The 13708-nt window shown below is 46.5% G+C and overlaps 1 protein-coding gene and 1 pseudogene across 7 annotated transcripts in view; one reads left to right on the forward strand and one right to left on the reverse strand.

The window, feature by feature from the left end:
• RUFY2 (RUN and FYVE domain containing 2) overlaps positions 1-13708 on the reverse strand; it is a 69294-nt gene that overhangs the window by 48446 nt on the left and 7140 nt on the right. For all 7 annotated transcript variants that reach the window (XM_090057002.1, XM_090057004.1, XM_090057001.1 and 4 more), the window contains 4 exons: positions 13274-13375; positions 12290-12413; positions 10858-10919; positions 3548-3613 (listed from right to left, as the gene is read on the reverse strand). In XM_090057002.1, the coding sequence (XP_089913128.1) occupies positions 3548-3613; positions 10858-10919; positions 12290-12413; positions 13274-13375 (354 nt within the window). The remainder of the gene's footprint in view (positions 1-3547; positions 3614-10857; positions 10920-12289; positions 12414-13273; positions 13376-13708) is intronic.
• LOC149859792 (uncharacterized) lies at positions 1639-2332 on the forward strand (annotated as a pseudogene).

Here is a 13708-nt window from a genome sequence, read left to right on the forward strand (position 1 = left end):
ACACAACTTCACCCTCCAGATGGCCCTGGACAACGCCCGGAGGACCAGGAAGCAGTGTACGGTGGCATGGCTGGACATCTCCAAGGCCTTTCGGCTCCTGCCCCGCCGCCACATCTTTGGCACCCTCTGTGAGCTGGCCTTACTGGACGGCGTCATCAACCTGGTGCAAGAGCTCTACCACGGATGCACCACGACTGTCCATGCCACCTGAGGGAGAGACCGCAGAGATCCCCATCCAGTTGAGGGGTGAAGCAGGGCTGCCCCCTCAGCCCCATCATCTTCAACCTGGCCACGGAACCGCTCCTTCGAGGTCAAGGCGGCCCTGGCAGGCTTGACCTGTATGGCCAGAAGTTGAGCATCCTGGCCTGTGCCGACGACCTCGTCCTCCTCACCAATGACGCCACCCAGCTGCAGCAGATGCTGGGCATGATGTCTGAGGTGGCCAGATGGATGGGCCTGCGCTTCAACGTCTCCAAGTGCGCCTCCCTGCACATTGATGGCAGGCAGAAGAAGTCCTGGACTCCACACTCACGATCCAGGGCCAGGCAATGAGGCACCTGTGCGACGGTGGGCTTACTGCCAGCTGGGGACGCCCACCAGCCACTGGGCCAGACAGACACTGGAGGAGACCATCACTGGGATTTTGCAGGATGCCCACAAGCTGGACTCGCCCCTGCTGGCCCCCTGGCAGAAGACAGACGCGGTGAACACCTTCCTCATCCCTCGCGTTGCGTTCATCCTGAGAGACTCGGCAGTCCCCAAGACCCCCCTCAAGAAGGTGGACACCGAGATCCGGCAGCTGCTCAAGAAGTGGCTGCACCTGCCGCTACGGGTCAGCAATGAGGTCCTGCACATCCCCTACTGGCAGGGAGGTGCCAAAGTCCCCTGCATGGGAGACCTCTGTGACATCACAGGGTGGTTACCCATGCTTCCGCCTCCTGACCTATCCAGACTGCCGATGGATGAGCATCATCACTGGCCAGTGCCCTCGAGACCAGCCCACAAGAGGATCATAAGACAACCCACTGGACAATGACGGTTAGGGCTAACCCATGCTTCTCTCAGCAGCTCGCTGGAGGGCGAGTTCAGCAGAGACAGCAGGGACCGTGCCTTACTGTGGAGCCAAGCCTGAAATGCTATACGCCACCTCAGGAAGCGCACTGGCTATGGCTGGACCTGAACTGAGGAGGGCTGAGAGCTACAAGGTCCCTTCCGAAGTCTGACGCGATGGTAAGTACCATCACCGACAGCGCCCTCGAGGAGACCGCCCCCAAGAGGACCACGAGGCAACCGACCGGACAAGACTTGGCCACCTTTCTCAGTGGCTCGCTGGAGGGCGAGTTCTGCTGAGATGGTGGGGACTTTGCCTCGCTGTGGAGCCAAGCCCGCAATGCCACGCGCCACCTCAGGAAACACATCAGCTCCACCTGGACCTGGACCGAGGAGCGCCGGGAGCTGGGAGTCTCCCTGCAACCAGCCCCGCACGCCGACCGCATCCTCATGCGGGGCGTCAGGATGACCTTCTTGGAGAGGTTCCCGAAGGACGCTGTTTGAAACAAGTACGCTGGCGACCTGAGGGCCAAACCCGACCAGGGCAAGGTCTTTGACGTCACCTCGAAGTGGGATGCTAGGAAACACTTCATGCCCAGTGGGAGCTTCACGCGCTTCGCGGACTGGCACTTCCTCCACCGTGACCGCCTCAACTGCCTGCCTCTGAACGGGGCCATGTACTTCAGCCACCGGGACAAGAGGTGCCGATGGTGTGGCTATGTGACAGAGACCCTCCCCCATGTGCTGTGCAGCTGTAAGCCGCACGCCAGAGCTTGGCAGCTCCGCCACAACACTGTCCAGGACTGCCTGGTGAGGGCTATCCCGGCCGCGGCAGGGTAGATCTCCATGAACCGCACTGTCCTGGGCTACGAGAGCCAGATGCGACCCAACACAGTCATCACCAACGAAGGGGCCAAGAAGGTCGTGATCATGGACGTTACCATCCCCTTCGAGAACTGGCGCCAAGCCTTCACCAACGCCCAGGCTCGCAAGCAGGAGAAGTACGCTCCGCTGGCTGACACCCTGAGGGGCCACAGCTACGATGTGATGGTTGATGTGCTCATCGTGGGAATGTTTGGAGCCTGGGACCCCAGCAACGAGAGTGTCCTGTGTGCCTGCAGCATCTCCCGCCGCTACGCTAAGTTGATGCGCTGCCTCATGGTGTCCGACACCAATCCGTTGGTCCCGCGACACCTATGTGGAACACATTAGGGGCCACTGCCAGTACTCTGACCCCACCAGACAAGCCGCCGCCGGACCAGACCCGGAGGGGACCGCCTGAACCGCGCCCCCCCCCCCAGATGGACCTTCACTTCACTCCAAGAGGATTCTTCGACTACGGACAACCCCGCTCCACCTGAAGAGGACCTCCACGATGAGACGCTATATGGACTGAGGCACTTCCTCTGAACCACTTCCTTCACCACTGCGGACCACTGTAATGGGTTTGTGTGCATCTATCTCCTTTCTCTCTCAGTGTTGCGAACCCCCTCCCTCCCCTTCCCCCCCCATCCCCGGGCTTAGTTGGCTAATCTTGTATCTCCTGTAACCTAGTTGCATTCCCCTCCTCATCCCCATCCCTCTACTGTTAGTCCCTCGCTCAGGCGATCTGTATTTCCCTATCAGCTTTGTCATCTTTTTTTTTGGATTCCCAATCCTAAACATTTACTAATAAAAGTCAATCTGTTTAACTGGGAAGAGGACTAATGCAAAGTGAGGTAACTCACAAAGAAGGGGTGAGCAATGAAGACGACAGGGGAAAAAGAGGGCAACGCAGTCACTGTAGACTGAGGACTGGGACAGGGGTCAGAGAGAGGGTAAGGAGTGGGAAAGGGAGGAGGAAGTAGAGGGATTGGAAGCAGTTCAGCATGATTGTAATGGGTAAAGAGATGGTGACAGGCATGTGGGTGTGGTTACTGTAACAGGACATGGATGGTGTAACAATGTGTGTGTTAGGGACTGTCAAGTGAACTGGGCTTGTCATATCACAGGGCTGTTAAAGCAGACCTGTATATATATAAATATATACTTCTCTACAGCTATATACTGATCAATAGATAGATAGATATCTGTAGACAGAGAGAGACAGGAAGAGGGACATTTTTGTAAAACCTGCATATAGATGTAACAATACAACCCACGCTGAAAGATTAAATACCCCTCTGAATAGTTTCTGCAGAACCTTAAATTGCAAAAAGTTGCAAAAACACTGTCATTCCTCATCTGTTCTCTGTTTTTTGTTCCCCAAATGAAAGGATAAGGAGTCTAGCCAGCAGATCAAGGAACTGTGAGATATGAATCTTCTCCTTTTCAGTCTCCCCCAAAGATTACATCTCTTTGGCAATCACTCCACATCCTCAGTCTATGCTGGAAAACATTTTTATTTTCTCCCCTGTGATTTCCACCTGCCTCAGCAGGGTTGGGAATAAAGGGAAAAGGATTCGTTTTAAACTGGAAAAAAATCTAAGCTGATATGCATACCTCATTAAATACTTACTTTAGTTGTCGATTTAGTTCCTCAACATAATTCTTTTGGTCCAAAATTGCAGAAATCTGTACATTTCTGAAGTGAGAAGGAAATGTATTTTAGCAAACATTTTCCTACACACTTAAAATACAGGTCTCTTAAGTATGTGAAAATATTCATAATAGAAATCCTATGAAAATACAAGGAAGCAGCTTCCTTTTATTACAAAAAGCTGCAGTCTAAACTCCTTTTATGTAACAACAAATACTATAGATGGGACAAAAGCTGATGCCGCACAACACTGCAAATAATTATCTAAAATGTCTGAGTATAACATTAATAGCAAAAAATAAAAGTCACCCTAAAAGCCTTCGTCTGCTCAACAGCAACAGTGGTTTCTTGAGATGTTGCCATTGTTCACTATAGGCCAGGGACCTACTCAAATTGTCATTTCGCAATTGTCATGGAAACCATGAAAAGCAGCAGTTTGCACCATTTTGCGTGGAATTGGCAGGGGGGAAAAAAATTACTAAAAATAAAATACTGGCTCCCCGGTGGGAGGCAGTGGCAGCTGTAGCCCAGCCTTACAGCCTGCTGGTGGGGAGCCTGCGGGCATGAAGGGGAGCAGCCAAGATAGCAGTTGCTCCCTCAATCATTGATTGGCCAAAAGGGCTACCTTTTGTGCAGTCCTGCCCCTCTCCACCAATCAGCAGTGAGGGGCAGGGGGGCAAATGAAAGACAGCCCTCTTGGCTAACGAACAGCGAGAGGCAAAGCCGCTGGGCAAAATGGTGTTGGGAACCATTCTTTTTCACCTCAGCACTCTTTAAGTAGATCCTTAACAATAAGTAGACTGTCTCACGCACAAGATCAGATTATTATTATTATACTAGTAAAATGCCTACCAAGAATGATGGGGGGAGGGTGAGTTGGGGTGGTGGCAGAGGCCTGCATCCAGCCCCTCCCCGACCTTTGGGGCAGGGTCCACTCCCCCTCTCTCCCATGCTGCTTGGGTCCGGGGCCAGGCTGCCCCTCCTCCTCTGTCTGCTTGCCCTGCACCCTGTCCGCTCCATCACTGCTGCCTGCAGCACGAGGGGGCCATGGCCAGCGGTGCTCACCTTGTCCCCCCTGTCCTCTCAATTTTGGCACTCTGCAGGGAGCAGGGGGGACAGAGCCAGCACTGCTGGCCCTGCCCCCCCTCTGTCCCCTCCATGATCACCCTCTGCAGAGTTGTGGGGCTGGGGCAACAGTGCTGGCACGTCCACTCCATCACCTGTTAAGGCAGGTGGGGACAGAGGCCCAGGGTCAGGCTTGCTCCCCCCACCCTTGCCCCCAATGCTCCCCCCACCCACACCCACTAGGCCAGTGCAGACAGAGCGCAGTGTCTGGCCCTGTGCCCCGCTCCCCTCAAGCGGCCCCACACCCCCATTCCGGCCTGACTGTTCCCCCACCCTCCCCCTCACTGCAGAGGCCCCAACGCTGTTCTCCCCCCCCCCGCGCCACCGCTTCCCCTACAGAGCAGAGGGGGAGTGCTCCCCCTATCCCCCACTCCACTGCGGGGCTGGGCCAGGCCTGCCCCCCTACCCTCCCCACTACCATTGCAGAGTTGGGCCCACCTCTCCCCCCACTGCTTTTTCTGGGCTGGGCTGGGCCCAACATGCCCCGCCATACCCTCCATTTTGGGGCCAGGGCAGGCCCAGTGCACCCCCCACACCTTCCCCACCGCCAGCGTGAGGCCAGCACCAGGCCCACCTTCCCATGTTCCCCACCGCCGTTTCAGGACTGGGTCGCTCCCCTGCACCCTGTTTTGGGGCCAGGCCAGACCTACCACAGCCCCCCCACCCTCCCTGCCACCATTTCGCAGCCAGGCCCACTCCTCCCATCCCCCCACCCTCCCCTATCAGCCTGGGTCTGCTGCTCCCTACCCTTGCCACCACAGCAGGCCAGCTTCTCCCCCTCCTCAGGCCTGTTTCTCCCCTCCCCCCACCGCCACCACATTGGCCCGGGCCCGCTGCTCCCCCCTCCACATCAGGAGGGAGAAGCATGGGAGAGAGAGGGGGAGAGGCCAGCAGCACTTCTGTATTTACCACCTGCAGGTAGCAAGGGAGGGGGGGCCAGGCTCCTCCATGCCTTCCCAACCCCACTCCCCCTGTGCTGCCACTGCCACCTCTCAGAAGCAAGGGGGGCTGGCATCACACACCCTCCGTTCTGCCTGCTTCATTAGTGCCACCTCCAGGAAGCAGGGCAGGGGCCTTAGTAAACATTGCTAAGTTGTCTGTGTCTTCTTATAGTTCTGTGCAAGACAATAAATGATGGACTAGCCATTTGTTGAAAATGGTTTAATATTTTTAATACAATTGTTTATTAAGATTTCAAAAGTGGGTTAGGCTAATTAAGCCAACTTTAATGGCTCCAGCTGCAGGGAGAAAGAGCAGGAGTGCCCTCATCAGCCGCCTCCCATGAGAGATGCTGCTGCTCAACAGGCAGAGGTGTTAGCACAGCCAGCAGCCATACAATCCTCTTGCCTGCCCCCAGAGCCTCTTTTATTACTACAGAATTAAGTTTCATGTCCTCACCTGACATACTAATCAGCAGCAGCTACTGTATTAACCCCATAGCTGTTGACAAACACTACCCACAACTGGCCCAAGGCACAAACCCTACCATGTACGCCTCTGGACATCATCATCACCTCAAAGAACCAGTTATATTGCGAGCCCCTCATCTTACATTCACATACCAGGAAACCTCATTAAATACATTTTCTATATCATTAAACTGCTGCCAAAGCAGCGTGTGTTCAGTTATGGAAACCAACTATGAAGCTGATTAACTGCAGCTAACACTGAGCACAACTATAAAATACACGGCCTACACTGAGCAAACATGCTGATGATGGGAAACTTTTTTGCTGGACCCTTAAAAAAAAAAAAAAAAAAAAAAAGGGTGGGTGTTCACTCTTCCTGCAATGAACTGGCACCAGGCCAGGGCCAAAGCTAGCCCTGACACCCTCTCCTTGGTGCTAAAAATGCTTGATCTTAGCCAAACGGCTGAGATGCTGCTGGAAACCTACCATAATTTTTTTTTTTTGGGGGGGGGGGGGGGGAGGGGGGGGGCGGGGGGTAATCTTTATTTCAAGGACTAAACTGGTTCCAAATTTTACTGGGCAAGGCCCAATGGTCAAGTTCCAAGTTTTGACTGAGCAGAGCTCCATCATGCAAGTCTGTGGCTCAACCATCAATCACATACCTTTCCCAGAGTAATCAGTCCAGGGCTTCAGATACTTCCCAAATCTATGGCAGACCTCCTACGTGCAAGTCCGGGGCCCCTGAGATTCAGATGCCCCCTAGTCTCACTTGCTCTTAGCAAAAAAGCCAGGGGAAAAGCAAGAAAGCACACAAAATTGCCACAAAATTGTGCAGTTGAGTTTGAGGAAACTCGCAGGAGTCAGCAAGCCTGGAGTGCAAAGGGTAGGCCTGGGAAAACCACCACAGTGACTATGAGATTTCTACTACCACAAAAACAGGTTAATGCAGGCCATCTCAGTAAGATACATGGTAGTGCCAATTAAGATCAGTCCCCCTCAGCATCAAGTCAGGTGAGCCATTACACTGCATACATGTCAATTTCTTCAATTCTTTTCACTCCCACAGCTGAGCTATGCCTTTCTTTCCCATTTCCAACAAGTCCCATCTCTTCACCAGCCTTAAATGTCTAGCAAACATTACCAAATAGGGCCCTAAACAGTACACTCAGAGTCCCTTTGCTGGTCCTTCTCTCAGCCTGTCATATATGATTATATACCCCCATGCGGTGAAGCCAGACCAGGCTGCCTTGTGCCTCATCTGCATAGAATTTTTTGGAGCATCCCAGAACTCTTGACAAGGACACCTGGTTCCAATTGAGTGGGGACTAATTAATTAGCACATGGATCCTTTGTGGGGGCCAATGAGGTATCTGGAATACATGCTTACTTAGCAGTGCAGAGCTGTGAAATCACCATGGCTTGAAATGCTATTGACTCTGTTGGGGCACAGCCCAACAAACTATATGGTAAATCATGAGCCTTTTGGGCTTTGAACTAACATCGTGCATAGTTTGTACTACAAGGTGACAAAAGAATATAACAGAGAAGATGGAGGACACATGGAAAAGAAAAGACTGGCACAAACTGTTCAGAAATGAGGCCCCCCAGAAAATACATCAACAACAATGGAGAGAACAACGATATGACAGATAGCAACAAAGACGGGGTGAGTCACGAGCACGGTGTAAACTAAGGATTGGGGAAGGAAATGGAGGGATAGTGAGAGGTGGATAGAGGAGGGGATGGTAGATGGAACGGAACTGTTCCCATTATTGTAACAGTTCAAGAAGATGGCAACAGGAGTGCAGAAACATGGGAGTGCAGTCTGGTTACTGTAACGGAGATGATGATGCAACTGTAGAGGTGTGCTTTAGACTGTCAAGTGAAATCATATCAGTCACGAGACAGGTCCATGAAAGTATAGGTCTTATATATTTGTATTATATACACATACATGCATGCACGCACGCACACACACACACACGCACACACTTACACATATAACTGCGTGCATCTGTGTGTGTATATTTTTTTTTTGAAAAAAAAAGTTTGTATTGTACATCTCTTCTCTGCCTTCTAGCTGAGATCAGGGAAGACAGGGGGCATCTGGACCCCAATGCCTCCAGGCCTAACGCTTGCACATAGGATGCCAGTCTGGATTTGGGGAGTATCTGAAACCCCAGACCAATGGGTCTGGAAGGCAGGATACTTGCCCAGGGGTAGACCTACACAGACTTCATGACTGAGCTCTGCTCAGTCAAATTTTGGAACTTAACTATTGGGCATTGCCCAACTGAATTTGGAACTGGTTTGGCCTTGATAAAGATATATATATGTGTGTGTATGTGTGTGCCAAAGTGCTCCTTAAAAGTGTGCTTATGGAGTATCTGTGCTAAAACATGCAGAAGTTTCAAGACGGTAATATACATTAATTCTGGATGATCTAAATCTGTGGATACTATATGCAACTTACTACAGGTATATTTACTTTCAAGGTCAGTATTTTCAAATTTGCTTTTCACGTCCACATTCTCAGGGAAAGAAGGATCTGACAGTACGTGGGGGGAGGGGTTGCAAGGGGAAGAAGCTGAAATGAGGTAGAAAGTTGGGAGAAGGCAGACAGAAGGGGGGGGCTACACAACTCCCTAGATTTATTTTCCTGGCTGTAGCAATGGGAAGGGGACAAATCCAAGGCAAACCTCCAGTAATTAGATTCTATACTTGGAAAATTATAACAAATTTATAAATTTTCCATATATAGAATCTAATTTTTTGGAAGGGGTCATCTTTGTATTTGAGTAAGCATAGTAACTGTTCCTTATTCTCTGAACATGAGTCAGTGCCAAGCAAAATCCCCACAGAACAGTAAGAATAAGTGTTCCAGTTTCATCGGTTGAACATCATTTGTAATAACTAATCCTCAAATTTAACATTTGATACAGCAACTAAATCCAGAGGCACAGGGCTTATTCGGATCAAATTACTCCCTCTTGCCAACTTGCAATGTGTGTGAAGCATTGTCACCTGAACATTGCTGGAGTGAGCTTTGATGTTCTACAGCAGTGTTTCTCAACCTGTGGGTCATGACCTAAAAATGGGTCACAAGAATATATGAAAGGGTCATGAATGAACTTTATAAATGGATTCTTCTTTAAAGGAGAAAAACATGGAAAAAGTGGCTTTTCCCTTGCAGGCTGGCAAAGTTCTAGCCTACGAGGAACTGCTTGGGGTCCCCCAAGACTCACACATACCCCCCCTGCCCCAAACATCCACCTTCTACCCCACACACTGTGGGGCTGGGGCCTGGGGCAGAGGCAGTAGGTCTGGACTGGCCATTAATATTTACAAATGGGTCCTGATACAAAAAAGGTTCAGAACCACTGTTCTATAGCACAGGTACAGCAGCTAAACAGTAACACAGAATGATGCAAGCTATTTTAAGACTCTCCGAGATGAGATAAAGTAACTGCAAACACCTGGCTACAGCCAGGGGATGAAGATGGAAGAAAAACAGTCTATATGGTTTAGTTCTTTTAATGAAATAACACAGAGTTCTGTGTTTTCAAACCATCTTTTCCACAGAAGACAGTTGATGAATTGATTGAAGGTGAAATTCTGAATCAACTGGCATATGAATGTTGGATGAGGTCCACCAACACTTTGTCCCATTCATTTAAAGAGAGGGTCTTATGACAGTATACTGTACCTCCCAAGGCATCTCAGAAGCGGGGCAGCCCTGAGGATCATCTCATAGTGACAGCTGTGTCCGTTTACCTTGTAGCATGTCCAATGCTTCCATAGGTGCCAAAGTACTGCTCTGGCAAGCATTTGTCCTCCTCTACAATTTACTTCCGCTTTCTCTGGCTTCCTGAGAAAGACGTTATGCTCTCCCACAGGGCCTGACAATGTGCTACCTGTAGCGGCAGTAAGACTAACTCACTGTCTTAACATGTGAGCAGATCCACCCTCCAGGATACACTGTCCTTAGGCACGCCCTTTCACAGATTTGGTAGTTTCAGTGATGCTAAAAAAAATCCAACAACCCATAATTTAGTCAGTACTGAAGAGCTTGAATTTTTTCTAAGGGTATTGGATAGCATTTCCCCATCTTTTCAGAGGTCAACTGAATGCAGAACAGGGCTTGCCAAAGGGCTGTGGCCAGTTCTTGTACATACTCACATATGGGAAAAGCAAATCCTGCTTTTTGTGGTTGAGTCTGCCCTGGCAGTAATTATCATTTGGTTCGTCTTGCTGTAAAGCAGGGAGAGTGGAAGAACATACAAGAAAATATAATGGGAGTGGATTTTTATTTCTTTTGAACATCCAAATTAAAAGAATTAACAAATAAGGAAAGCGAAGAATTACTAACAAAAATTACATTTAGATGGAAAGATGTGTGAAACAGACACAGCTACTCCATTCTTTAGAGCATTGGCATGAGAGTGCAAGGCAGCACAAAGAGCATGTGAGGCTCTGATGGACAGTGCTAAAAAAAATCCAATCTCATAAGACACAAACACACATACAAGACCCACACAGATACATATGTAAAAAGCATCACCGGTTTTAAAATCATTTTATTCACTGACATAGCATAGATTAGCCACAAAAAAACATTATGAATAAAGGTTGGCACTATAAACCCACTTTAGAAATCTTAATAAATAAAATAATTGTAATATAAGTAACTAGACCATTTTCAACAAACCATTTAAGTCCATATACAAAAATCTAAAGTATTTTGATAAAACATACCTTTCTTTACTGCCAACATCATCGTCATTCTTTAAATACATAGAGAAATCAATCACACCAACCTAGAGAGAATAAAATGTATTCATATTTTAGAAAAATCAGAGTATTATTGAACAATTAAGTATTTTTTAAAGAAATAATAACATTAACTATCAAAATCAGATTCTCTAAGAGTGATCTAGTCCTGACACTTTTTTTGGAGTGTGTAAATCTGAATGCTAATATTTTTTACTCTGCATCTAATATTTTTTTGTAAAGCTAATCTACACAATCAATTTAAAACCAAGCTACCTTAGAAGCAAAATTAAAATATGCAAAAAATCTTTTCAGTTCTTGGAGGAGAAGTCTTCTTGCATTTAACTGAGTTCATCCCAGCAGGAATTGAGGAAGCATAATTTTATTTTTAAAATTCCTTTGAATACAGGGTAATCCTACTCATTCTATGTAAAAAAAAAAAAAAAAAAAAAAAAAAAAGATTTATAATGTTTCTGCCAGTAAACATTAAACACTTCTCTCCTTCCAGTTCTGCAGCATTCCTTGCCAAATAACACTGCTTCTTTACCTTCATTGATTCCCACACTCAATCTCAACAATTTATTTATACCTTTTACTTCTAAAAGCTCTCTCCCTTTCTTCAAACAATATGATCATGTACTGATCTTTACCATATTCAAAGAAAAACAACATCTTATCACTGTATGTACTACCTCATTTCCCTTGTTCCCTTCATCTCTATGCAAAATCTAAACTAACCCAATGTGACATTTACAATATTTGCCTTGAATTGCTCTCTTCTCCTTTCTTTCTTGATCCTCTTCAACTGAGACTACTGTTTTCTCTGCATAACCACAGCTCGAGGCCTCTTGTGTACCCTCATCATTTGTGAGCCTCTTGATACTTCTGACACTGCTGAGCACACAATTTCTTAAAACCCATGTTTTCCTTGAGTTACACAACACTGGTCTGTCCTGTTCTCCTCTTAATAGCCTAGATGTTCCATGAGTCTTTTGACAGATTCACATCTTTCCCACTCTTCACACTGTTCTCTCACAATTTTGATCTTTACAATGTTGACTCTCTCTCCATTCTGGATCTGTCTCCCTAAATCCACTTCTCAGTCCAGTTGATAGAACCCAAAAGTCTTGCTGTCGAACTAAGGAATTAAATTTTGAAAAAAATTTTCAGGGCTTACAACCCAAGCACCATTCATAACCTAAGAGTGTGTTTTAACTTCTCTGAAACTCAGCACAAACATTGTCAATAACTTCAGATAGAGACTGTAAATAATCTCTATAATTAATAAAACATCTAAACATTTACGTCTCTCTAAAAAAAAAAACAAAAAAAAACCAAACAAACATTCAAGCTGAAACAGAAAAAAGCAAAACAAAATCTGGTCAGCATACTTATCTCTTTATTTGTAGTCACTCACTTGTGAATCCAAGTCTTCTCCTTTTACACACAGATTAGCATCTATCACATTTAACCCAACCAAGAGTCCAACAATAACAGCTCCTTCTTCCTCCATCATTAGTGCATGGTATTCATAGAATTCACTGTTAAAACAGGAAAGTGCACTATATTAAAATAACTGTTTATTTCAAGCAACATGTTAACTCGGTGAAATTTAGCTAAACGATATTAAACTGAATGTATATCTGACTTTTATACTCTAATTTTAGCCTTTGATGTTCTTAAAGATTTATATCACACTCTGACTTAGTCACTGATGGCAGAAGGCAGGGCAGAGGCCTTATAAGCTAACTAAATCAGAGATGTATAGTCTGAGCTCACTATCAGATGCTGGGAGAGGGAAGAGGGTAAGTGGCAGGGGGGCAGGAAAGCTACAGGGGGAAGAACCAGGGGGTAGGGGGGAGAACAAGACAAGGGGGCTGTCTGACTCTGCCCCATCACCTGACTCCCCCCAGCCACTACTTTCTCTGCTGTAGTAGTGGGTTGGGGACGAATTCAGGACAATATAATGATAAATTAGATTCTATACCTGGAATACTATAACAAATCTAATTATACATATAATAATTATATCTATGGGGGGGATCATCTTAAATTCAAAGTCATCTTAGATTCCAGTAAACATGGAAACTTTCTTAATGTACATCTAGAAAAACATCTATGATATGATTTTGGTATACAGCACTAAGTACATTTACAAATAACAAAGACAAACAATAGATGTCCTAACACTTAAAACTATATTGCCCAAGATGTTACATGGGGTTTAGAAGCTCTTACATACTTCAGCTACACTATAACAAACAAGAAATTATTATATTATTATAAAGTTTAATTACATCCTTTTATTAAGTACCAGATATAGCAATAGCCTTGATTTCCTACATGCGTTTTATTAAAAACTTAAAAGATACAATTAAATAAAGTCTTCACAATAACTGACCTGAGGAGATCTCTTTGAACGATCAGACAGCGTAGATAATCAGCCATTTTTTTTTGCATTAGAGCCAATCGTAACCATGCCCTGGCACGGCCCAATGGTGTTCTGAAAAGAAAAACAGTTTATACATGAACTAATTTTTAACTAATGACCGTCATCAGCTTGTTGATACAAAAACTGAAACATACAAGAATATTTTAAGATATTTAATTGAATGAATTTCAGTAATCAGTCAAGATACGACTGACTAAAACATGCTCTTATGGTATTGATCCAAATTCTACTGAAAACCATAGAAAGATTTCCACAGTCTGCAATGGGTTTTGAAGCAAGCCATTACAGCAGCTAAGATAAATATTTCACAAGTATATCTAACCAGGACACAGTGTTTTGAGTCTGTCTGTCAATTTTAAATTAAAACCTTAAACTCAAGGCTTT

This window comes from Crocodylus siamensis, chromosome 7 (genome assembly GCF_052110815.1).
Source record: "Crocodylus siamensis isolate JL-2025a chromosome 7, ASM5211081v1, whole genome shotgun sequence".
Lineage (NCBI taxonomy): Eukaryota > Metazoa > Chordata > Crocodylia > Crocodylidae > Crocodylus > Crocodylus siamensis.